Raw genomic sequence first — 24,106 nt, forward strand, 5'->3', positions numbered from 1 at the left:
AAATTGTCACAATTTATATTAAGGTTAAACCAGATTCTATATTATGACCTTAAGCAATTTTAAAATTCATTTTCTGTGGTAACCTTGATATGTACTCTATAGTAAAAAAATAAATCTATTATTTTATAACTGTAATTATCATCATTTTTTATTAACTATATTTTTATTAACACAATAATAAATATTTTTATTAACAATAATAAATTAATAAATATTTATTTTGTCATTGTGTAGAATGCATGACTGTAAAATAAGATACAGAGGCCTTTATTAGCTGCAATTATAAACATACTTTTTTATTGTAACTATATGTAAATGGAAATTGAAATATCCCTCAAACTATTACCGTGGCAAAACCCTCTATGGATGCATCAAATATCCCACCGAGATTTAATGAAAATTTCTTGGTTCTTCTTTGCAGTAGAAATAGTATCATTCTTTGTATATGTAATGGGGTTTTATACCACTGAACGTTGTACCTACAGAATTGAATATAGAGATAGAAGATTGCTTATTTAAAATTGGAATTCTTAATCAATTAATTTTGGCATATTTTCTAATTTAAATGTCGCAGATCAATTTCTGTTTGTACTGTTTTAACAAATGGAAAAAGCAACAATTGCACATATTGCTAAATAAGAATATTTCTCTTACGCAGTAACAAATACGTGATTATTGTAGTCGATTATATTCTGTCCGACATAATGAGCTATAAACATGTATAAGATGCTTGAAGACGCAAAAAGAGATGGTAATAAAAATTCGTTGACATTATTTTTATTGTTTTCAGATGATGCTATCTGGAAAAGCTAACACAAATTTTACATAGTAAATATCAATCTTCTACATATGTATCTACATATGTCTTAACTATCAATCTATAACGTGCAAATTATAGATTGATAGTTATATAACAAGTTTTATTTATTCGTACAACTAAGATTTTTTTGCTCTTAACTGCTTATATGCACTTTTGCACAAGTAAAAATTTCAGAAACGAGGTCACATTTACCTACAGGTATTATTGTCTACATAAATTATTACCTAGAGCTTGATTGGCTATAAGCACTTTTGGGGACAAATAAAAATTTTAGAAACGAAGTGAAATTCACTTACATTTGTATTATTATTTACAAATCGATTGGCTATAAGCACTTTTGTTCAAAAATATATACATAAAATATATACATAAAATTAAGTTTAAATTACAATACATAAATAAGTAATTTGTATTTTAAAGAAAAGAATTTGATTTAAAACAGAATTTGTGTTTTTAAAGCAGAGAGTAGTACATGTGGGCAATCGAGCTGTAGGCAGTAATACATGTAGGCAAATGTGACTTTATCTCTAAAATTTTTACTTGTGCACAAAAGTGCATGTGGAATATAAACAATCGAATTGTAGACAACAATTTTTGTTCGCAAACTGTTGGTAAATGCTGCTGTATGCAATTGATTTGTGATTCTTTATTATGTTTGACAATAAACGTTTTACATATTTGCATTAATGATGTGTACCTACAATGTTACTATGTTTTATAATCAATTATGTTTTACGTTATTTTTCTTCTTATGATATTTACAAATATATGTATATAGTTATACATTCATCATTATAATATTAATATATATTATTTAGCGGCTTCTGTTTAAGATTTATATCTGATATTGATTTGTTGCTTTTATATACATATATTTATAAAATTACAGTATTAATAATAAATAACAATTTCAATGTAATCTTCATATATTATTACATGAAATCGTAAACTTACTTGAAACAAATTAAAACTAAAACAAACTACTAAACATCCTGTGATACAAGCCATCATTATTTCGAATGTGGTCATGAAATGCTTCGTCATTCTTAAAAACAAAATATTAATAAATGTATCGCACGATGAAAAAAACACAGATACATACTTCATAGCTTGACGATGAATGTCTACGGCACAAATTATATCTTCGATCATTAAAGTTTTATTTTTTATATTCGTAATATTTTGTGGAACATCGATGTTCACTGCATGCTTAATGCGATAGCTGCATATGTGTTTTTTTGTTAATTAATTATTAATTTTATATAACAGTTAAAATTATTATGCTTCTATGTACATTCATACCTAGCAATTTTAAATATTCCACAAATATGCTCAATATATGTAATGAGCATTGTACCTATTCCCAATATTATAATCGATGTAATACCTAATACTGTGTACATATATAACAGAATCCAATATAAGTACTTTTCTGGATCGACAAGGTACTCTGACATAATGAGTAAATGATGTGAATGAGATGTGTTCATTGCATTAACATCAGCTATAAATGACCAAATTTGAACTATTATAAGACTGAACATTCCACAAATTCCAAAACCTAAAAAGAAATAAAAAGAATTTATTTAAATTCTTAGTATCTAAAATTGTTTTACATATAGGTACTGTATGCATGTATAATATTATGAATTAATTTTTATCTTCGATTTTACTGTCAAATTGATAGCTATATCATTTTATGTATGTATTACGTATTATACACTGTACTATAAAACATTTTTTAATAGAATAAGATTTTATTATAAAATTGATAATTTTATTTTTTATTTGATTTGTATACTATATATGCATATTAAATACATTGGCAATGTTATGAACAAAACTAATTATTAAAAAACGTATATATAATATTTAAAAAAAAAATTGTGCTTATTGTGGAAAAAAATTATATTTTAAATGGAATGAACAAAAATTTGTTAACGACTACATTCTTTAATGTTTATAAATATAAAGATCCTTCTTGGGTTGCGTTTGGAAACATCATCTGGGTGCTTCATGTATCATTTTATCCCTGCTTAACATTGGGTGAACAACAAAGTTAAATGACACTCGGGTGATGTTTCCGAATATAGCTTAGTATGATGTTATGCAAACAAAAGCCATTTGTTGCCTCTCCCCGCGTCTACGGGCGCACGACTTTCCATGCGAAACGACACCTTTTCTATTTCCAACCTACAAGGGTTGCACGAATTTTCACGCTTCCTTGACAGAGGGAGAGGTGCGGTCTAGTCACTTCGAGTAAAAAGTAGAACAATATATTTTAAAGAAAAAGGTTTTTACACAAATAGAAAGATTTATTACCCAAATTAAACCTTCAAGTCCAAATATTGCAAAATATTACACAAAATTAATAAATATTATCTTACCTGTAAGAGTAACCGTATAACGTTTAGCAGTGCAACTATATTTGTATATAATTGCAATTTCGTTTTTATCCTTTAACTCATTGAGTATATATCGAAGCTCCATGAATAAATTTTTTACCTATTATATTATTAATTTTCTATACTGTTTTTGTATATATCACAAAAACACTTTGTGCAATTACAATTTTTTGATAGACAAATTAATTCTAATTAACGAATACTCGGTAAGTTACGAACTTACAATTTCAATGTTAAGATGGAATGAGCTATATTTTATCATGCACAATATAAAGATAGATGCGGAAGACAGCACCTTTATTACAAGGTCTAAAGTACATTTTAATATTATTAATGGTGTCAACTGCAAAAAGTTAGTTTTACAAAATTTCATATATAAATATGATTTTAAAAAATGCGATATATTATTTCTTAAAACGGCATATATTAACAGTCACATACAAAGAAATGCTTATATAATTGTGAATCAACAATTTGCATCTCTATAGTGAGTACTTTGTAGTTTCTCATTTAATATATAAAAATTAAATTGCATAATATAGATTGATATAAATAATTGTAATGAAATATTGTCATGCAGTAATTTATATTATGTAATAATGTAAGGTTTTTTTTACCTCAAAAACAATACTTGCGGACAAAATAGCACAGAAGAAAATAAATTGAAATTGAGTAAATTTGGATTGTTGATAAGGCCATAAACCTACAGCAAGCAATAGAATCTTATTGAGATTATTATACTCAATTTCTGGATGTACCATTTTCTCGTCGAGCGTCAAAGTATTACTGTGAAGTCTAAACATCGTTGAAAGTATACTTATCCCATTTTTTTACTATTTGACAAAATATTTCACATTCTCATGTTTTCTGGTACAATTTTATTAATTATAGTAAATTTCATAATTTATAATGATTAGTTGTGTAAATGATTGCTGTATAGATCTAACGGCGGTGAATTTAACTTTCTGAGCAAATTACGAATGTTTATGTTATTGATTTGATACTACTAGTAATTCGACGGATGATATTTTCTCATGAAAATAAGTTATCTGCCACGCAGGCGCATTTTCTTTCTCTCCACGCCAGAACTTCATTCTAGTCTACGCATTTGCCCGATACACTCCGAGAGAATATCGCTTTTCTTTAATTTTTTTCAATATTCTGATCTCTCTGATAATGTTCATAAATTGAAAATGATAGCATTAATATATAACATTATTACATTTTAAAATTATGTTTGATGAAATTAATATTTCTAACAATCAAGTCGAATGCTGATTTGTAAGTTTTTTTGTCTATAGTATAATTTGAACTGTTGATGTATAATAATCTTTCTTATATATTTATTTATTTTTTAGTTTTCTACTATTAATGAAATTTTTGAATTTATGTACAATGTTTATACATGTTGATATAAAAATAATTAATTAAGTGTAATAAAATTTCTTATACGTTAATAATAAATTTAGCACGCAAAAAATTTTATTTCCGATAATGTAAAGTATATTTACGCTGTAATATGTTTTAACAGTTATACATATATTGATTTTGGTACTTTACTGTAGAAATTCGAAGTACCAATATTTTGATTCTTTTTTTTTTTTACAGAAAAATATCTGTAATTTTTAAAAAAAGTTACTGAGTTATAAAGAATGAAATTTGAATGAAATGAAATTTAAAGAATTATTTTGCAGAGGAAAAATATCTTTATACCTTAAAGTCAACTTTTTAAAAAATTTTACTGCACATTGATTTGTACAGAAAAAATATTTTTTTAAATAAAATATTTCAGTTATGTTAAAATGTTGATATATAGCACTTCCTGTCTACATTGTTTACACTGATACATCACAGTAATACAATACATAGATACACGTTTATAATCTGTACATTTCTTTGTTACAAACTTTTAATTGCTGTTAAGGAAAGATATGTAATTTGTAATGTGTAATTTTATATTTTCTTTTGAAAAAGAAACAATACATTTTGTTTATCAATCGCTTTATCTTCTTACAGTTTATACAGCTTAATACAGACAATGTGTGAAATTATTACAATTTATATTTAAATATAACCAGATTTCAATATAATCTACTTAAGCAAGTTTTCCTAATTTTTTACTGAGTTTAAAATTTGAGAAATATTTATGAACACAAAAAAACATGAAATATTTTTGAATATTTGAATGTATAGTGAAGATTTTAAAATAAACTTTTGTATGTGTAAGTTGTATTGAGTACATCCCAGTGAGAAATGTCAATGAAATCGAAGTCGATTCCATTACCATTTCTCAGTGGGATATATATTTAATATTAACAATTTTTTTCTTTTTTACAATTTTTTAACGTATGTTGTTATCAATGAAATGTTTGAACATAAATATTTATATATATAAATGTTGAAATGAAATATATCAATAAAAAAATATATTTATTGCATTATATAACTATTAAATTCTGTAATCATAATATCAAATTTAAATATAAAAAATATAAACATACGCTGTTTTTATTTGGTTTTTATTTGTACTATAGTTAGTATAAAAGAAGGGAGATCCCGTTTGCTTATGAAATGGTTGCCAACAGTTTTGTTTGTACATGATTATATTATATAGATGGCTGCCCATAATGCATTGATCATACAACTGTAATGCATATTGCTTATATTGCACACAGCACATTGCACATACGACTGTGTGATACACATGACTGTTTCGCGCACATGCTATTCGACACGCATGTACATTGCAAACAAAGAAAGTCCATAATTGTTTGATACCATATGGGCTTTCAAGGCTTTCTTTGGCTGCAAAGCGAAATTATACAATGTGCGAAATTATTCATAGTATATGAATGCAGTATAAAAACAAGCTATTTTAATTTAAATAACTTTAATCTTATTCTATTACACAGGAAAATATCTATCCGTACTCTATGTTCAAAAAATAAATCTATTAATTTCTAAGTATTGTACTTACTTTATTTATTATTTAACATCTGAGGAGGGCTCAATCCGGCAGCCGAAACTTGTAATGTTATCTTCTCTCCGAATAGTTTTATACATTGATATACGCCGTTCTGCTTCGTTTTTTACTTTATGTATTTTTGACTAATATCTTTAATTAAATGTGTTATGCGTTGACTCTTATTTCGCCGTTTACTTTGTTTATTTTGTTATATATAAAGAGTCTTTACACCGTTGTTCTTTTATTTCTTTCAATAAAATATTTCAATTATGTTAAAATATTATTATACAGCACTGTCTATATATACACTGTCTACATTAATACATAACGATAACACATAGATAATACATAGATTTACGTTTATAATCTATATATTTATTTATGACAAATTTTCAATTGCAATTAAGGAAAAATATATAATTTATAATGTGTAATTTTATATTTTCTTTTGGAATAATACATTTTGTCTAATTAATTTATCTTATTACTGTTTATACAGCTTAATATAGGTAGTGTAAGATTATTACAATTTATGTATATTAAGGTAACTAGACCTTACTATGATCTACTTAAGCAAATTTTTTTCTAATTTTTTACTAAGTCCAAAATTTAAGAATTATTTGTAAACATTAAAAAAAAGACGAAACGTTTTTAAATATTTAAATGTATAGTAAAAATTTTAGAAGATAATTGTGCAGGAGTACATATATATCAAATATTAATAATATTTTTTCCTTTTTATTTCTTTTATTTAATTTTTTAACATATGTTATTCATTAATGGAATTTTGAACATAAATATTTATAAATGTTAAAGTAAAATATATTAATTAAAAAAAAATTTATTGCATTATATAGTAATAAATTCTGCAAAATATTTTATTTAAATATTATATAATATAAAATATAATATTTACACATGCGCTGTTTGTATTCGGACTGGTTAGTACAGAAGAAGGGAGATCTCATTGCCTACAAAAGAATTGCCCATAGTTTTATTTGCACACGTTTATTTTATATAGATAATTGTATTGCATATAACGCATTATTCATACAATTTTAATGCACATAGCGCATTGCTTACATCATTATATTGCGCACTGCACATCATGCAGTACATACACATGATGTCGCGCACATGACTATTCGGCACGCATGTACATTGCAAACAAAGAAGGTGCGATACCATATGGGCTTTGAAGTTTGACCATGAAGCAAAGTTCTACAATGTACACTCATGGACAGAAAGATAGCGACATTTTCTTTTCAATGACTTTTGGTATACGCAAAAATTTTCAGAATATGATCATTTATCATCTATCGATGCGTTTACAAAACAAATTTATCTAATTGATTTACTCTTTTAAACTTACGCTAATCTTGCGATATCCAATTAGTATTTTTTCGCAACGCACAAGATACGTTTCTTTTAATTTCATGTATACTTCGATTCTGTATGACTTTGACAGCTGTCATAACCGCTCGTCACACGCATCGATAGATGAATCGCACTTTGAAAATTTTTGCGTATTCCAAAAGTCATCGAAAAAAAGTGTCGCTACCTTTCTGTCCATTAGTGTACATGTATGTAGTATGAAAACAGTATCAGAGAGTATTTTAATTCAAAGAATTTTTAATCTTCTTCTGTAACAGGGAAATATCTGTTTGTACTCTATGTTAAGAGATAAATCTATTTTTTTCTAAACGTAACTATCATCTTTTTTTCATTAACTATATTTTTATTATGATAATAATATATTAATAAATATTTTGTCATTGTGTGTGTGTAGAATTTATGACTGTAAAATAAGATACGGAGGTCTTTATTAACTGCAATTATAAACATATTTCTTTATTGTAACAGTATGTAAATGGATACTAAAATATTTCACAAACTATTACCGTGGCAAAACCCTCTATGGATGCATCAAATACCCCACCGAGATTTAATGCAAATTTCTTGGCTCTTCTTTGCAGTAGAAATAATATCATTCTTTGTATCTGTAACGGGGTTTTATACCACTGAATGTTGTACCTACAGAATTGAATATAGAAATAGTAGATTACTTATACTTCAGATTGGATTTCTTAATTAACTAATTTTGACATATTCTGATTTAAATGCCGTAGATTAATTTCTATATCTGTTGTTGTAACAAATATCAAAAGCAACAACCGCAGATACTCCTATACATAAATATTTTTCTTACGCAGTAACAAATACATAATTATTGTGATCAATTATCTTCTGTCCGAGATAGTGGCCTATAAACATGTATAAGATGCTTGTGGACACAAGTAAAAATGATAATAAAAATTCGATGACATTGTTTTTATTGTTTTTAGATGATGCTATCTGGAAAAGCTAAGAAACAAATTTTACATAGTAAATATCAATCTTTCCATATGTATCTGTATAACTATCAATCTATAACGGACAAGTTTTAATTCCTACAATTAAGATTTTTTTACATCTTGATTGCTTATATGTACTTTTGCGCACAAGTAAAAATTTCAGGAACGAAGTTACATTTGCCTACATGTTGTTATATTATTGCCTACATGTATTATTATCTACATGGATTATTACCGATACAGCTCGATTGCGTGCAAGCACTTTTGCGCACAAATAAAGAAGAGACGAAATTGTCTATATGTATGACTGTCTACAGATCGATTGCCTATTTTTACGCACAAATATATATACAAAATTAAAATTAAATTACGTAAAAAAATAATGTGTATTTTTAAAGCAGAGAATTTATGTTTTAAAGTAAAGAATTTGTTTTAAAACAGAGTTTCTATATCTTAAAACAGAAAATTTATGTTTTAAAACAGAATTTCTGAAACAGAGACACATGTAAGTATACATGTAAGTATAAACGAGAATACATGTAAGTATAAACTATAGACAATAATACATATGGCAAATGTGATTTTGTTTCTGACATTTGTACTTATACACAAAAGTGCATGTGTAGACAATCAAGCTGTAGGCAATAATTTTTGTACATAAACGAACTGTCGGCAAATATGATATAGGCAAACAATGCTATAGATTGACAATTAATTTTCTTTATTATGTTTGACAAATAACATTCTACAAATTTGCATTAATGATGTGTACCTATAATGTTACTATGTTTTATAATTGAATATATTTAGTTATGTTTTACATTATTTTTCTTCTTATGGCATTCTACAAATATATGTATATAATTTTGTATTCATCATTTACATATTATTTAGTGACTTTTGTTTAGATTTTATATGTGGTATTGATTTGTTGCTCTTATTATTAATACATACAATAATAACATAACGATGCAACTTTTATGTATTATTACATGAAACCATAAACTTACTTGAAACATATTAAGAATAAAACAAACTGCTACACATCCCGTAATACAAGACATCATTATTTCGAATGTGGTCATGAAATGCCTCGACAATCTTAAAAACAAAGATATTATTATATATTAGTAAATATATCGTACGATGTGAACAACACAAATACATACTTCATAGCATGACGATGAATGTCTACACCACAAATTATACCTTCGATCATCAAAATTTTCTTTTTTATCATAGTATTATGTGGAATATCAATATTTAATGCATGCTTAATACGATAGCTGCAAATGTTTTTTTAATAACAATTTATTGAGTAATATAATTTGTTTGCTAAAACATTTTCACTAACTTCTTTTAATTTAATGCACTGTATAAAGATACATTTTAATAAAATTTTTGTTTAGTGAAACTCCACCAGTTACCTTAACCTTAACACATGTTGTCAAAGATATTCTGCTAATTAACAATCAAAACAGTCAAAAGGTTTTAGCCTTCACTCATTCTTCATTAAAACGTTATTAACAAAAAAGTTTCATAAATAGAACATATTATAGTTTTTTGACACCATCAGTATTTAAGAAGTAAGTTTGTGAATGAATGTGTACTAACAGTGCGTATGGAACCGTATAATTGTAGACATCGTTTCGCTCTGTAAGCAGAGATTGGATTTCGAAAAAAATATAACCACACTAAATTTTAGTTTTTAATGAAAAATACGTTTGAAATTATGTTATATTTATTTATTGATGGAGGCGTAGCAGAAAGAGGAAGAGCAAAATCTCCTTTTCTCCGTACATAGGAAATGAGACATAGGAACTTAGCTGCGAGAAGATTTCCATATCATGGAATTTACCCGCGAGAAGATTTGCGTACCGGTTCTGCCCGAAACAAACCGGTTGATATCGCATTTTCGCGCGTATTGCTGCTTGCTCTCCATTTCTCATGTTTAAGTGCTCGAAAGATTTAAATATAAAACAAATATGTGATATATATCGGCAGCAGCAGAACGTTTATTTTGCAACCGTTGGAAGTTTTCTTTGCGCTGATTGGGTTATGCTTTTAGATCAAGAGGAATGGTTCAATCTCAGCAGACAATCATAAAATGGTTGCAAAACTGAGCACAAAAGCATAAATGAATGTGGCAACAAAAATGAAAGTAGCAACAATATTCTACGAATAACTTTTGAGATAGGATCATTCTTCTAGATCTAAAAGTATAATCCAATCAGCTTGAAGTAAACTTCTAACAGTTGCAAAATAAACGTTTGTTGAACGCTGCCATTGTTTTTTTGTATTCAGTCGCTTTCTTCAAAATTGCAGGATTTTATTCGCAGGATCGTAATGATGAAAATGAAAGTGGTGACAAATTATACAGCAGCTTGAGCGCAGGCATCATTTTTATGTTGTAATTTTACAGCAAATTCACATTGTTTACCACTACAATGTATCATATTTATTAAATCAAGGATAATATGAATAATGTGATATTTATACTAATTGTAAATAAAATTCAAATAATGGAGTTAGATGTCTTTATATTATCAACTTTTTATTAATAACTTTTTGTTAAACAACTTCACAATGAAAATCTTTTGAATGATGGTGTTTCAGATTATGATTTTGACAACATATATTATTGGTTCGAAATATCCTAAACAAGAGTTTTACCTAAATTATATATAACAGTTAAAATTATTATGCTCTTTGGTCCATTCATACCTAGCAATTTTAAATATTCCACAAATATGCTCAATATATGTAATGAACATTGTACCTATCCCCAACATTATAATCGATCCAATACATAACACTGTGTACATATATAACAGAATCCAATAGAAATACTTTTCTTGATCAACAAGATACTCTGTCATAATGAATAAATTATGTGATTGAGATGTATTCATTGTATTAACATCAGCTACAAACGACCAAATTTGAGCTATTACAAGACTGAACATTGCACAAATCTCTAATACTAAAAAGAAGTAAAAAGAATTTGTTATTTAAATATTCAGTATTTAAAATTGTTTTATGTATGCTGTACGTATGCATTACAAAATAATTCTTATCTTGAATTTTACAGCAAAAATGATAACTGTGTTATTTTACGTGTATGGTGTATTATGAAACATTTTTTAATAGAATAAGATTTTATTGTAAAATTGCTAACTGTTTTAAATTTTATTTAATTTATTAAAAACATGCTTCAACAGATTTATATAATAAATTATATGTAAATGGTCGGATGAAAGGCTAAGTGTTCAAAAATGATGCTTCACTAAAAACCACGATTTTTTTTTCATTTATGCATAAAGCTAGTTACAAAAAAATACAATTAAAGTATATACAATGTTTTAAGAGGGCGTTTTAATTTGTGATTTTTATGAGAAAAAAATCTCTATTTCAAATTTAATGAACAAAAATCTTTGAACGACTATACACTTCAATGTTTATAAATATAAAGATTCTTCTAGTGATTCTACGCAAATGAGGTTCACCTTATTCCCCCCTTTCCTCCTGTTTAGGCGCACGATTTTTATAGAACTTATACACTGAAAGAAAAGATTGGTTGCTGCAGCAAATTAGATGGTTATCGCATAACATTTTTAATTGACTGCAGCAATCAATTTTGACCGTTGCAATCAATTAAAAATGCTATGTCATATTTAACCATCTAATTTACTACAGCAACCAATCTTTTCTTTCAGTGTAGTAATGGATGGAGAATAACCTATCCAACCAATGAGCGGAAAATATGAATAAGATCTGAGAGACAGAAGATGTATTTCTGTCCTACTCAGTAACTTTTCTTCTTTCTGCACATGTGCCAAAAGAGAATAGAAGAGGATAGAAAAATATTTCTGTTCTGCTCAGTAACTTTTCTTCTTTCTGCGCATGTGCTAAAAGAAAATAAAAGAGGATCGAAAGATATTTCTGTCCTTTAGATCTTGCTCACAGCTCGACGTATTTTCCTTCTATTACAATACTATAAGTTCTATGATGACTTTCCACGCGAAACGAGTTCCACCCCTTACTCTGCCAGTGACGTGACTTTTCACTCAGGTAGATCTTGCTTTGCGTGGAAAGTCGAATGCCCCTTAACAGAAGGAGAAGTCAAGTGTATACATTTTTCATTTTTGCAAACGTTTTACTGCGATTTTATAGCTAATATAGATAATGTGAAAGACAAAGAAACTTTACATCAACATTTTAATAAAAAACGAAACTATTATTTACTTATTTGTTTGTGAAATAGAATTTTTCCCACAGAAATCACAAACCTTCTCTTAAAATATGATATACCTATCTTGTTATAACTAGTTTTATTAATTATTGAAAAAAAAACACGATAATTGAGAAAGCATTACTTCTGCATATTTACCAACTAAAAATATTATTACAAAAAATTAATAAATATTATCTTACCCATAAGTATAATCGTGTAACGTTTAGCAGTGTAACCAGATTTATATATAATTGCAATTTCGTTTTTATCCTTTAACTCATTGAATATATATCGAAGCTCTATGAATAAATTCTTTACCTATTTTATGTTATTAATTTTCTATATTTACTATCTTTGTAAATATTAAAAACACTTGATGCAATAAAAATTTTTTAATGGACAATTTACTTCTATTTAACGGATACTCAATAAGTTATGAACTTACAATTTCAATGTTAAGATGGAATGTGTTATATTTTATCATGCACAATATGAAGAAAGATACGGAAGACAGCACCTTTATTACAAGGTTAAAAGTACATTTTAATATTATTAATGGTGTCAACTGCAAAAAGTTAGTTTTCATATATAAATATAATTTAAAAAAATACGATATATTGTATTATTTCTAAAAATGACATGTATTAATGGTTACAAATCAATACATACAATTGTTAACCAACAATTTACATCTCTATAGTGAGTGCTTACGTCTGCCTAGCTGACCTCCCCACTTAATCAAATCTTAACGAAAAATTTATGGAATAATGCGCTATTTATGCATTGTTTATATTTGCAAACAAAAATCTTTGCGCTCATTCCGTTTAGCTAAAAAAAAATTTTTTGTGGGAGCTAAGTAGGCAGTTAGTTAGCCTCCCCCGTTAAAAACAATTTAAAAAATTAAATATACAGGATTTATGCGCTATTATTTCCAAGCACTTTCGATTTTTGCGCTGCAACTCTTAAGGCACTTCCTTCTTAAAATGAACAATCATATTCACTCCTAAATCGTTTAAAATTTTGGAATGAATAGCTATATTCATTTGGAATTCATAGCGCATAAATTAAAAATAGACTTCGACTAGATTGTTTTTAACGGGTGGAGGGGCTGACTGACTGCCTACTCAGCCCTCCACAAAAAAATTTTTTTTTAGCTAAACGGAATGAGCGCAAAAATTTTTGTTTGTGGATATGAATAGCGCATTATTCCATAAATTTTTCATTAAGATTTGGAAGTAGAGGGGGGGAGGGGCAGCTAGGCAGACATCGAGTGCTTTGGTTTCTCATTTGATACAAAAATTAAGTTGCGCGCATAATATGGATTGATATAAATTGACATGAAAGATCGTCAATAATTTATATTATATAATAATTTTATATTGTTTTTTACCTGAAATATAATACCTGCTGACAAAATAGTACAAAAGAAAATAAATTGAAGTTGAGTAAATTTGGATTGTTGATAAGGCCATAAACCAACAGCAAGTAATAGAATTTTATTGAGATTATCATGAGTTTCTGGATATATCATTTTCTCTTCGAGCGGTAAAGTAGTGTATATTACTGTGAAGACTGAAAACATCATTGATAGTATACTAATCCCATTTTTTCACTATTTGACTGAAAATTTCACATTTTCATGTCTTTTAGTCTAATTTTTAAATTTCATAATTTTATTATGATTAGTTGTGTAAAAGTTTGCTGTATAAGATCTAACGGCGCTAAATAACTTTCTGAGTAAATGACGAATATTTATCTTATTGATTTGATACTACCGGTAATTCGACGGATGTTAGTTTCTCATGAAAATAAGTTACTGGTCACGCAGGCGCATTTTCTCTCTCTCAGCGCCAGGACTTCATTCTAATTTACGCACTCGTTCGATACGCTTCGAAAGAATATTCTTTTTTCTTTAGTTTTTTTTCGATCCTAATTTATCTGATGAAGTTCATAATTTGAAAATATTAGTATTAGGTGTACAAAAAAGTTCTGAGCTTTAGATTTGATACAACCGAAATAACAATTTAAATTTTATATATCTTCCCGCCCTTTTGGGGTTTTAAAACAGTAACATTTAACCTCCTGAAATGCGATACGGTTTGGCGTTTGATGCACATAACCTCAAAAATCAGTAGTGTTCACGATGGCAATTACAAAAGAGCATATTCGATTTTCCATCCACTTCGCGTTTCATCTGAAGAAAAATGCTGCTGAAGCCACTGAAATGATTTGTGCTGCATATGGAGAGAACGCTGTAAGTCATGCAACATGCAAAAGGTGGTATCAAAAGTTTCGCCAAGGAGATTTCAGTCTTAAAGATGAATCGCGTGCTGGACGCCCTGAAAAGATTGAAACGGACGAATTGCAAGCACTGCTGGATATAAACTCTGCGCAAACTGAAAAGGAGCTTGCAGAACAGCTTGGCGTTACGCAGCAAGCATATTTTTTCGTTTGTTTTTAAATAAAGATTGAATTTTACAAAAAAAAGCTCAGAACTTTTTTGTACACCTAATATTAATACATAACGTTATTACATTTTAAGATTGCGTTGGACGAAATTAATATTTTCAGCAAGCAAGTGTCGAATACTGATTTGTAAGTTTATTGTCTATAATTAAATTATTCATTGTAATTAATATTCTTTCCTTTTTATTGCTTAATTTTTTAATTTTCTATTAGTAATGAAATTTTTGAACTTATGTTCAAAATTATTTACATTGATATAAATATAATTAATTAAGTGTAATAATTTATATACGTCGCAATAATAAATTCAGCACGCAAAAGATTTTATTTACCGATAATATAAAGTATATGAAAATTCGCTATAATATATTTTAACAATTATGCTTATATTAATTTCAGTATCTTGTAGAAACTTGAACTACTAGTATCTTGATTTTTTATTCTTAACAGAAGAATATCTGTGTACATTAAAAAAAATTGCTGAATTATAAAGAATTAAATTCAAATCAATTAAAGAGTAATTATTTTACATATTTGCAGGAAAAATCTTTTCTTACTTTAAAATATTCTACTTTTGTAAAAAAAAAAAACTGCACATTGATTTGTACAGAAAAATGATTTCTTTAAATTAAATTAGCTTTAAATAAACAGTATAATATAAATTGGCCAATAAGAATAAATCTAATTAAATAAGAGAATGCCTATATTTAATAAAAGCAAATCTTAGTACTTTTGTGTGTGTGCGTGTGCGTGCGCGTGCGTTATATATTGTAAAATATGTGAAAGTACGTAACAATATATGTAAAATAACATATGTATTTACATAAAATTAAATGATTTTACTTAAATAGAACAAACAAATACTTGCACCAAAAATGTGTTTTAAGAAAATGTGTTTTTTTTTATTTTAAAAAATTTGTATCTTAATATAGATCTATATAGGTATATTATGTATTTACAAAATAAATTTATCCCTTTTTTAAATGTGAAAACATCATTCCTTCATTATCTACATCTTTACTATGACAGTATTAAATTAATATTTATTTTGTCATTGCACAGAATACATGACAGTAAAATAAGATACTGAAGCTTTTACTAGCTGCAAGTATATAAACATTCTGGTATTGTATCTATGTGTAAACTGATAAAATATTATACATGTTCTGAGATATTGTATAAAATATTACCATGGCGAAACCTTCCAAAGATGCATCAAATACTCCACCGATATTTAAAGTAAATTTCTTTAATCTTCTTTGCAATAGAAATAGTATCATTCTTTGTATATGTAATGAGGTTCTGTACCATTGAACATTGTACCTTTGAAATGAAATATATATTATAAATCGCTATTTTTAAATAGGAATATTTTATTAATTATTTTCAAATTATATGTTATTGATTTATTATAAAATACACATTAAATATATTATTTAATATAAAATTAATGTTTCTACGTATATATACATTGTTGCTTCAACAAAAATTGAAAAAACGTTTTCATACAGTTTTTCTTATAAAAATGTTTTTCTTACGCAGTGTCGAATATGTGAATGTTATGATCAATTACATTCTGCCCTATAGTATTGGCAATAAATACATAGAAAGTGATTAGTGACACACATATCAACGGACTTATAAGTTCGAAGAAATTACTTTTAGATAATGCTACCTGAAAAAGCTGAAAAAAAGATTTTATGAAAATGATCAGTTTTTTTAACTAATACTATTTACTATTTTAATGTTTTACTATCATTCCACAAATTTTCTTTATTTGTAAAATTAAGATGATAAATACAAAAACAATGCAAATTGTTATAAAGCTCGTGTTTACGTTTTAAACCCAAGTATAAATACATGCAACTTTTATATAAAGTTATGATTGTTGTTTTATAAAATTATGTAGATTTTTATTAATAATGCTTATTAAAATTTCGACATAGTTTCGACTCATTAAAAATTGCATAAATTGTATCGTTATGTCTACGCCGCGCCATGTCGTTTCCGAGCGAATCGAGTTAAGTGATTGTTATTATGACTAAAAGCGAATTAAGCTATAATTAAGGTCTGTTCGCGTTACTTAAAATTCTTAAAAATTTTTACATTTAAAATTACATAAATATACATTCAGATGTTAAAGAAAGATAAAACGAATGTGTTGAGTTCAAATGAGTAAGCAATATGCGAACAGACATTCTGATTAGATTTTAAGCGTGTCATATACTCGTATGCTCCGATTTACTTGTGTAAGTCATTTGTGTAAGCATATCGAATGAATTTTTATATTTGTTCAAGTCATTTGTGCAAGCTAAAATAAATGTGCAGTTTCCTGGCACACACATTCAAATAAATTCGCACAAGTGCCTTGTACAAGCAGATTTGACAAGTTTACTTAAACGTGTGTGGCCGATCTAAGAGAAGTGGTCAGAGCACATTTGAAGCACGTAATGATGGTTCAACCACAAAATCTATGGATAATATCCGTTTGAAGTGTTGTTCATTATCTCAGCGACGCGCTTCAACCTTTATATCGCTGATGATTTAAGGATGTACTGGTGTTAACGTTCTAACACTGAAAATAACTCGAAAATTTAATAAATTGGTTCTATTTATTATTTGAAGACCTATGTAAGTCCTGAAGTTGATTCTCTAGTTCATGACTTATCTAATTTATTTTTGCATAAGTTTTTATAAAATACTTCTGATGAAAATAAATCGATAAAATCGCTAAAATTGCTGAAAATCGCTGAAATCTATATTCAGTTGACCCATGTTAGTATAATTTATACTGAAATACAAGTATATATTATGGGTTAATTGATATAGATTTTAGTGATTTTCAGCGATTTCAATGATTTATCTCCACCGAGCAGCAGCATATTTTCACTTATATCAATAAAATTATAAAGAAGCAACATTGCCAATATTTCTGTGTGAGTAAATAAAATACTGCAACGTTTCTAAAAAGAAAATTTATATTGATTTACTAACCTGTTATCAAGATGTTAATAATAAAGCAAAATTCCGAATGGACTACATAACCATATTTCGACTGCTCAAAACGTGACAACTCAAAAGTATCAATAGTACGAAAATTAGTTTACATATCTTTTTGATTTTTAAGTATCACGTGATGTCCGATATACATTAAATGTTAGTAATATGCGGCACGTCTTTCATTTCTTACAGTTAATTTCAAGGAAAATTCACGTCCAAAAATTTTTACAGACAGAATACAAATATATACATATTCATTTATAATGCCAAATATCACATTATTTAGGTTCTATATACGATACGACACATATTTTAACTTATAAAAGTATAGAATTTCATCAATTTCAAATTTAAGTAAGTTTTGTATGGGATTGTATAACCAGAACATTCTTAATTTCAACTCGATTCGCTTAGAAACGGTACAGCGTGGACATAGTATGTACCTGCAACATATTAAGTTTTGTGAGAGATTATCTGTTTGTTTAATTCTTATTTGTTATTATTCTTGTTAAAGCATCTATAGACATATATAGTTCTACATTCGCCATTTGTGATTTATTATCTTTTATTGTGGAGATTTATAACTTTGATTCTTGTCATTTGTGTAATATGTATGGAATTATTACAAAAACGCGTATTATATAATTTTGATGCCACTCTCATTATTATACACGAAATTGGAAACTTACTTGAAACAAATTGAGGCTTATGCAAACAACACAACAGGCAGTTAATAAAAATGACATTTTCCCGAACATGAACAGAAAGTTGTTCGATAATCTTAAAAAAAAGAAATATCATTAATTAAATGTATTGTACGAATATTATTGATGTAAATACAAACTTTATAGCTTGGCGATGAATATTTATGGCACAAATTAAGCCCTCGGTCATCAAACTATTATTTTTTAACGCAATATTTTGCCGATGAATTTCGATAATTATTGCATGCTCAATACGATAACTGTATAAATGTTTGCATTGTAATTATGTAACTTTTTAAATGACAATTTTTCAGTAAACCGAACTTTTATAAAAACTTTTGTAAATTTATATAGATATAAGTTTTATATAATAACATGAATTATTAAACTGTTGTAAAAAATGTTTATTTGCATGTCTGTTCTTACCTAGCAATTCTAAATATTCCACAGGTATATTGAAAATACGTAATGAGTATTGTACCTGTTCCTACAATTATAATTGATATGATACAAAATATTGTGTACACATGCAACAAAATCAAATAGAAATATTTTTTCTTATTAATAAAATATACCACCATAATGAAACGTTGTGGTTCAGACGCATTTATCGATACATTACTATCAGTTATGTATAAAAAATGAGCTACAATAGAAGCCGGCACTACACAAACAGTAATTGCTAAAATGCATAAAAGCGTCATAAATTCCTAACGTTATACAATAATTTTATGTATATTATACATTGTACTATAGTGTACTTTTTTAACACAGAATAGTATTAAAATTTAAAAATTAATGGCCATTTTTTTTACTTTATTCGATTTATAAACATATTTCCTATTTATCGCAAATGCATATTTATGATAATTGGTGTTTTTTTTAATAGATTTATGTAATAAATTATATAAAGAACTGAAAAGGATATACGGGTAGTAGGAGTCAAGCGCAGAAGACGTCGCGCAAATAATATATCTATGAAGTGTGAAACTTTTTTATTCACTAAAATGCGCTTACATATTTCAGCTCACTTTTGAGCCCTCTTCAGAGAGAACACAAATTAATATAAATAAACTTTGAATAAAAATTATCCTATCCAGCTCGTATCCTTCCCAGTTCTTTGATTTATAAGGAGTCTTGATTAGTTTGATTTGTAATACGAAATTATATAAATATACTTATATGAAAACATTATAATATACTAAAATCGATTTCTTTTTCTCCACTTGATTGCTCATATAAATTGAATATATTAGGGAAAAAGTCTTTTTACAAGCTTGTCAAAGGACCTTTCCTCATCAATATCTTCGTTAAAAATGATTAAAATTTCAATTTAAAAAAAGGGTTTTAAAGCTTGAAATCTTTACTTTCGAGTTATTACTATATTTTTTGAATTTATGTGAGTTTTGTAATTTTTACATATTAAAAACTACGAGCTAAAAAAAAATAAAAAATTTCATTTTTACTTTTAAGTCTACAGCGTGCCCAAAAAAATTTGCGCAAATTTTCGACTATTTATCATGAAAGCTTGAAGCTTTCTCTACAAAATCGTTTTTTAAAAATGTTTCTACGATTTTTTGTTTATCAGTTATTCGCGGATTAAGTAAAAAGAAAAAGAAAAAGGTCAGTAGTATAATTGTCAGTTCAAAAAAAATAGAATATATGGGTTGCTAAAAGTTTTTTTCCCAACTTGTAAAAGGACTTTTCCCCTAATTCAATATTTATCGGCGGAAATCAATAAATATTGTCTTACCCATAAACACAACTGCATAACGTTTCGCAATACAATGATATTTTTTTATAATATTAATTTCATTTTCGTCTTTTAAATTATTAAATATATAATATAAAGGATCCATCATATAATTTTTAATCTGTTATTTATGTCAATATAGTCTTTGTTCACATAAAAAATACTTTTTGCAATATGACAGATTATCTCATTTTAGGAATATTTTGTAAACCATCAACTTACACCTTCAATTTTAAGATGAAATACATAGTACTTTACTGTGAATATTGTACAGAAAAATACGCTAGCCAGCATCTTGGTAAGAAAGTTCAAAGTACATTTTAACATTATTAATGGTGTCAACTGCAAGTAAATAATGTTTACACAATTTCACATGTGTGTGATCAAAAATAATAATATAATATATTAAATTTAAAAAAACGTATGTAATGATAGTTATACACTTGTATATTCGCGTATAAGTATTGTATTTTCGTTAAAAATGTAAAAGTGAAAATAAAATAAAATCTGTGCAAAACTGTTTCTTGCTCACGGGATAAAATTTTTGAAGCTCAAATTGAAATCTATACAATATAAAATTTTTTATTATTTAAAACTTAATATATGAATACTCGTGTCCTCATGCATTGACATAAAATTAATTGCTTTGTACACTGATTATGAGAATTACTATAATATTATTGCGGAAATCTTAATAACTATTAAACAGGTTATTCCATCATTACACAAATATCAAAATAAAATCTAGTAGAAAATAATAAAATTTTATGAAAAAATGATTTTTCAATTTTTTAATGGTGCACAATACAATTTGTATATATACATAATATTAAATTTCTTCCGATGTATTCGTTATAAAAATATTTATTTGTTACAAATCTTAATTGCAATTAAGAAAAAATATATAATTTATAATATGCAATTTTATATATTCTTTTGAAAACGAAACAATATTATTTTGTTTAATCGTTTTATCTTATTTCCACTACATACAATATTAAAAATTATTCTATACTTTTTCTTGCTTACGTAATGACTTTCCATGCGAAAGGAATTTCATTTTTCCCCTGCCAAGAAGCATTCGACTTTGCACGCAAAGTGGCTTTCAGTTCACTTGCTCCCTTGCTAAAGTGCGTCCGACTTTTTACACCTTGTCAGGAGAGGAGGTAAGGTGAAAATTGCTTCGCGTAGAAAGTTATATTCCTTGAATTCCACCTCTACTTTTTTCCCTATCTAAAATTATCTGACTCTTCATGTAAAACAGAGAAATAAGTACTAACATTGACTGTTAATAATTTTTTAACAAATAATAATAAGCGACAGCTAAAATCTGTTGGAGGTCAGTCAGAGTCATGACCTTGACAACATACGTCAAGGTCAAGGTCACTGGAGCTGGGTTCTCTAATCGGTATTTTTACCGAATATAGTTTTATATTCATTATTTATATATTATTTAGTGTTTAAAATTTATATATAGTATTGATTTGTTGCTTTCAGATATAAACGTATTTATAAAAATTACAGTATTAATAATAAATAATAATTTTAATGCAATTTTAATATATTATTACATAAAACTTACTTGATACAAATTAAAACTAAAACAAACTACTACACATTCCATGAAACAAGACATCATTATTTTAAATGCAATCGTGAAATGCCTCGTCATTCTTAAAAATAAAAAAATTAGTGAATATTAGTAAATGTATTGCACGATGTAAAAAACACAAATACATACTTCAAATCTTGACGATGAACTACGGCACAAATTATGCCTTTGGTCATCAAAATTTTATTTTTTATTATAATATTATTGTTTACTCCGTACTTAATGCGATAGCTGCACATGTGTTTTTTTTATTTATTATTTATTAATTTTATATGACAGTTAAAATATTATTATGCTCCTATATCTACGTTCATACCTAGCAATTTTTAATAATCCACAAATATACTCAATATATGTAATGAGCAATGTATCTATTCCCAACATTATAATCAACCCAAAATATAATACTGTGTACATATGTAACAACATCCAATAGAAATACTTTTCTTGATTAACAAGGTACTCTGTCATAATAAGTAAATAATGTGATTGAGACGTTCATATTAAATCAACTATAAATGACCAAATTTGAGCTATTATAACAATGAACATTCCACAAATTCCAAATACCAAAAAAGAGTAAAAAATATTTGTTATTTAAATTCTTAGTATCTAAAATTGTTTTATGTATACCGCATGTATGAAATAATTTCTATTTCAGATTTTTCTGTAAAATGAATAGCTATATTACTTTATGTGTACGCTATATTATAAAACATTGGCAATTATTACGAAATGAATTTCGCTTTGTGTTGTAAAGTGTGTACGAATAACAAACAGTATAAAAAACTGAATATAGGAGAGGAAGTGGTTTATGGGTGTATGATTTCCATGCGAAGCGACTCAAAAATTTCACGATGTGCATATATGCAGTATGAAAACAGTCACACTATTTTAATTTAAATAACTTTAATCTTTTTTTATAACACAGAGAAATATCTATCTTGAAAAAATGAATCTATTATTTTCGAAATGCATTATCATCATCCTTTTTCTTTAACTATATTTTTATTAAGACAATAATAAATTAATAAATATTTATTTTGTCATCGTGTAGAATGCATGACTGTAAAATAAGATACAGAGGCCTTTATTAGCTGCAATTATAAACATACTTTTTTATTGTAACTATATGTAAATAGAAATTGAAATATCCCACAAACTATTACCGTGGCAAAACCCTCTATGGATGCATCAAATATCCCACCGATATTTAATGAAAATTCCTTGGCTTTTCTTTGCAGTAAAAACAGTATCATTCTCTGTACATATAATGGGGTTTTATACCACTGAACGTTGTACCTACAGAATTGGATATACAGACATCAAATCGCTTGCTTATGGTTGTAGTTCTTAATTAATTAATATTGACATATGTTCTAATTTAAATGCAGCAGATCAATTTCTGTTTTTATTGTTGTAACAAATGCAAGAAGCAACAATCACACAAAAATGTTTCTCTTACGCAGTAATAAATACGTGATTATTGTGGTCGATTATATTCTGTCCCATATAGTTGGCTATAAACATGTATAAGATGCATACAGACGCAAACGCAAATGATAATATAAATTCGCTAGCATTTGTTTTATTGTTTTCAGATGATATCTGATGATGTCTGATGATGTCAATCTGGAAAAGCTAAGAAACAAATTTTACATAGTAAATATCAATCTTCTACATATGTATCTATGATTTAACTATTATATCAATCTATAACATACAACTCAATCCTACTAAGATGTTTTTACTGTTCGATTGCTTATATATACTTTTGCGCACAAGTAAAAATT

General features: G+C 27.0%; 5 protein-coding genes across 5 annotated transcripts; all 5 read right to left on the reverse strand.

Annotated features, from left to right (window-relative positions):
- Positions 1-223: 223 nt before the first annotated feature.
- Positions 224-752, reverse strand: LOC108752774. Its single transcript, XM_018493857.1, has 3 exons — positions 655-752; positions 347-479; positions 224-274 (listed from the first exon to the last, which is right to left on the reverse strand). Exons 1-3 carry the CDS (start codon positions 717-719, stop codon positions 224-226), a joined length of 249 nt encoding a protein of 82 aa, XP_018349359.1. The 5' UTR covers positions 720-752.
- Positions 753-1,753: 1,001 nt separating this feature from the next.
- On the reverse strand, positions 1,754-2,283 carry LOC108752773 (the record flags this gene model as incomplete). Its single annotated transcript, XM_018493856.1, has 3 exons — positions 2,123-2,283; positions 1,923-2,042; positions 1,754-1,865 (listed from the first exon to the last, which is right to left on the reverse strand). Coding segments are annotated over exons 1-3 (387 nt in total), but the record flags the coding sequence as incomplete, so codon positions are not given.
- Positions 2,284-7,962: 5,679 nt separating this feature from the next.
- Positions 7,963-8,464, reverse strand: LOC108752708. Its single transcript, XM_018493740.1, has 3 exons — positions 8,400-8,464; positions 8,092-8,224; positions 7,963-8,019 (listed from the first exon to the last, which is right to left on the reverse strand). Exons 1-3 carry the CDS (start codon positions 8,462-8,464, stop codon positions 7,963-7,965), a joined length of 255 nt encoding a protein of 84 aa, XP_018349242.1.
- Positions 8,465-9,011: 547 nt separating this feature from the next.
- On the reverse strand, positions 9,012-11,429 carry LOC108752709. Its single transcript, XM_018493741.1, has 4 exons — positions 11,269-11,429; positions 9,714-9,830; positions 9,555-9,645; positions 9,012-9,032 (listed from the first exon to the last, which is right to left on the reverse strand). The coding sequence occupies exons 1-4, from the start codon at positions 11,421-11,423 to the stop codon at positions 9,012-9,014; spliced, it is 384 nt and encodes a 127-aa protein (XP_018349243.1). The 5' UTR covers positions 11,424-11,429.
- Positions 11,430-23,359: 11,930 nt separating this feature from the next.
- LOC108752775 lies at positions 23,360-23,861 on the reverse strand. The gene is made up of 3 exons (XM_018493859.1): positions 23,779-23,861; positions 23,483-23,615; positions 23,360-23,410 (listed from the first exon to the last, which is right to left on the reverse strand). The coding sequence occupies exons 1-3, from the start codon at positions 23,841-23,843 to the stop codon at positions 23,360-23,362; spliced, it is 249 nt and encodes an 82-aa protein (XP_018349361.1). The 5' UTR covers positions 23,844-23,861.
- Positions 23,862-24,106: the final 245 nt, after the last annotated feature.

The sequence above is a fragment of the Trachymyrmex septentrionalis genome, unplaced genomic scaffold (assembly GCF_001594115.1).
Source record: "Trachymyrmex septentrionalis isolate Tsep2-gDNA-1 unplaced genomic scaffold, Tsep1.0 scaffold62, whole genome shotgun sequence".
In the NCBI taxonomy this organism is placed as follows: Eukaryota; Metazoa; Arthropoda; class Insecta; order Hymenoptera; family Formicidae; genus Trachymyrmex; species Trachymyrmex septentrionalis.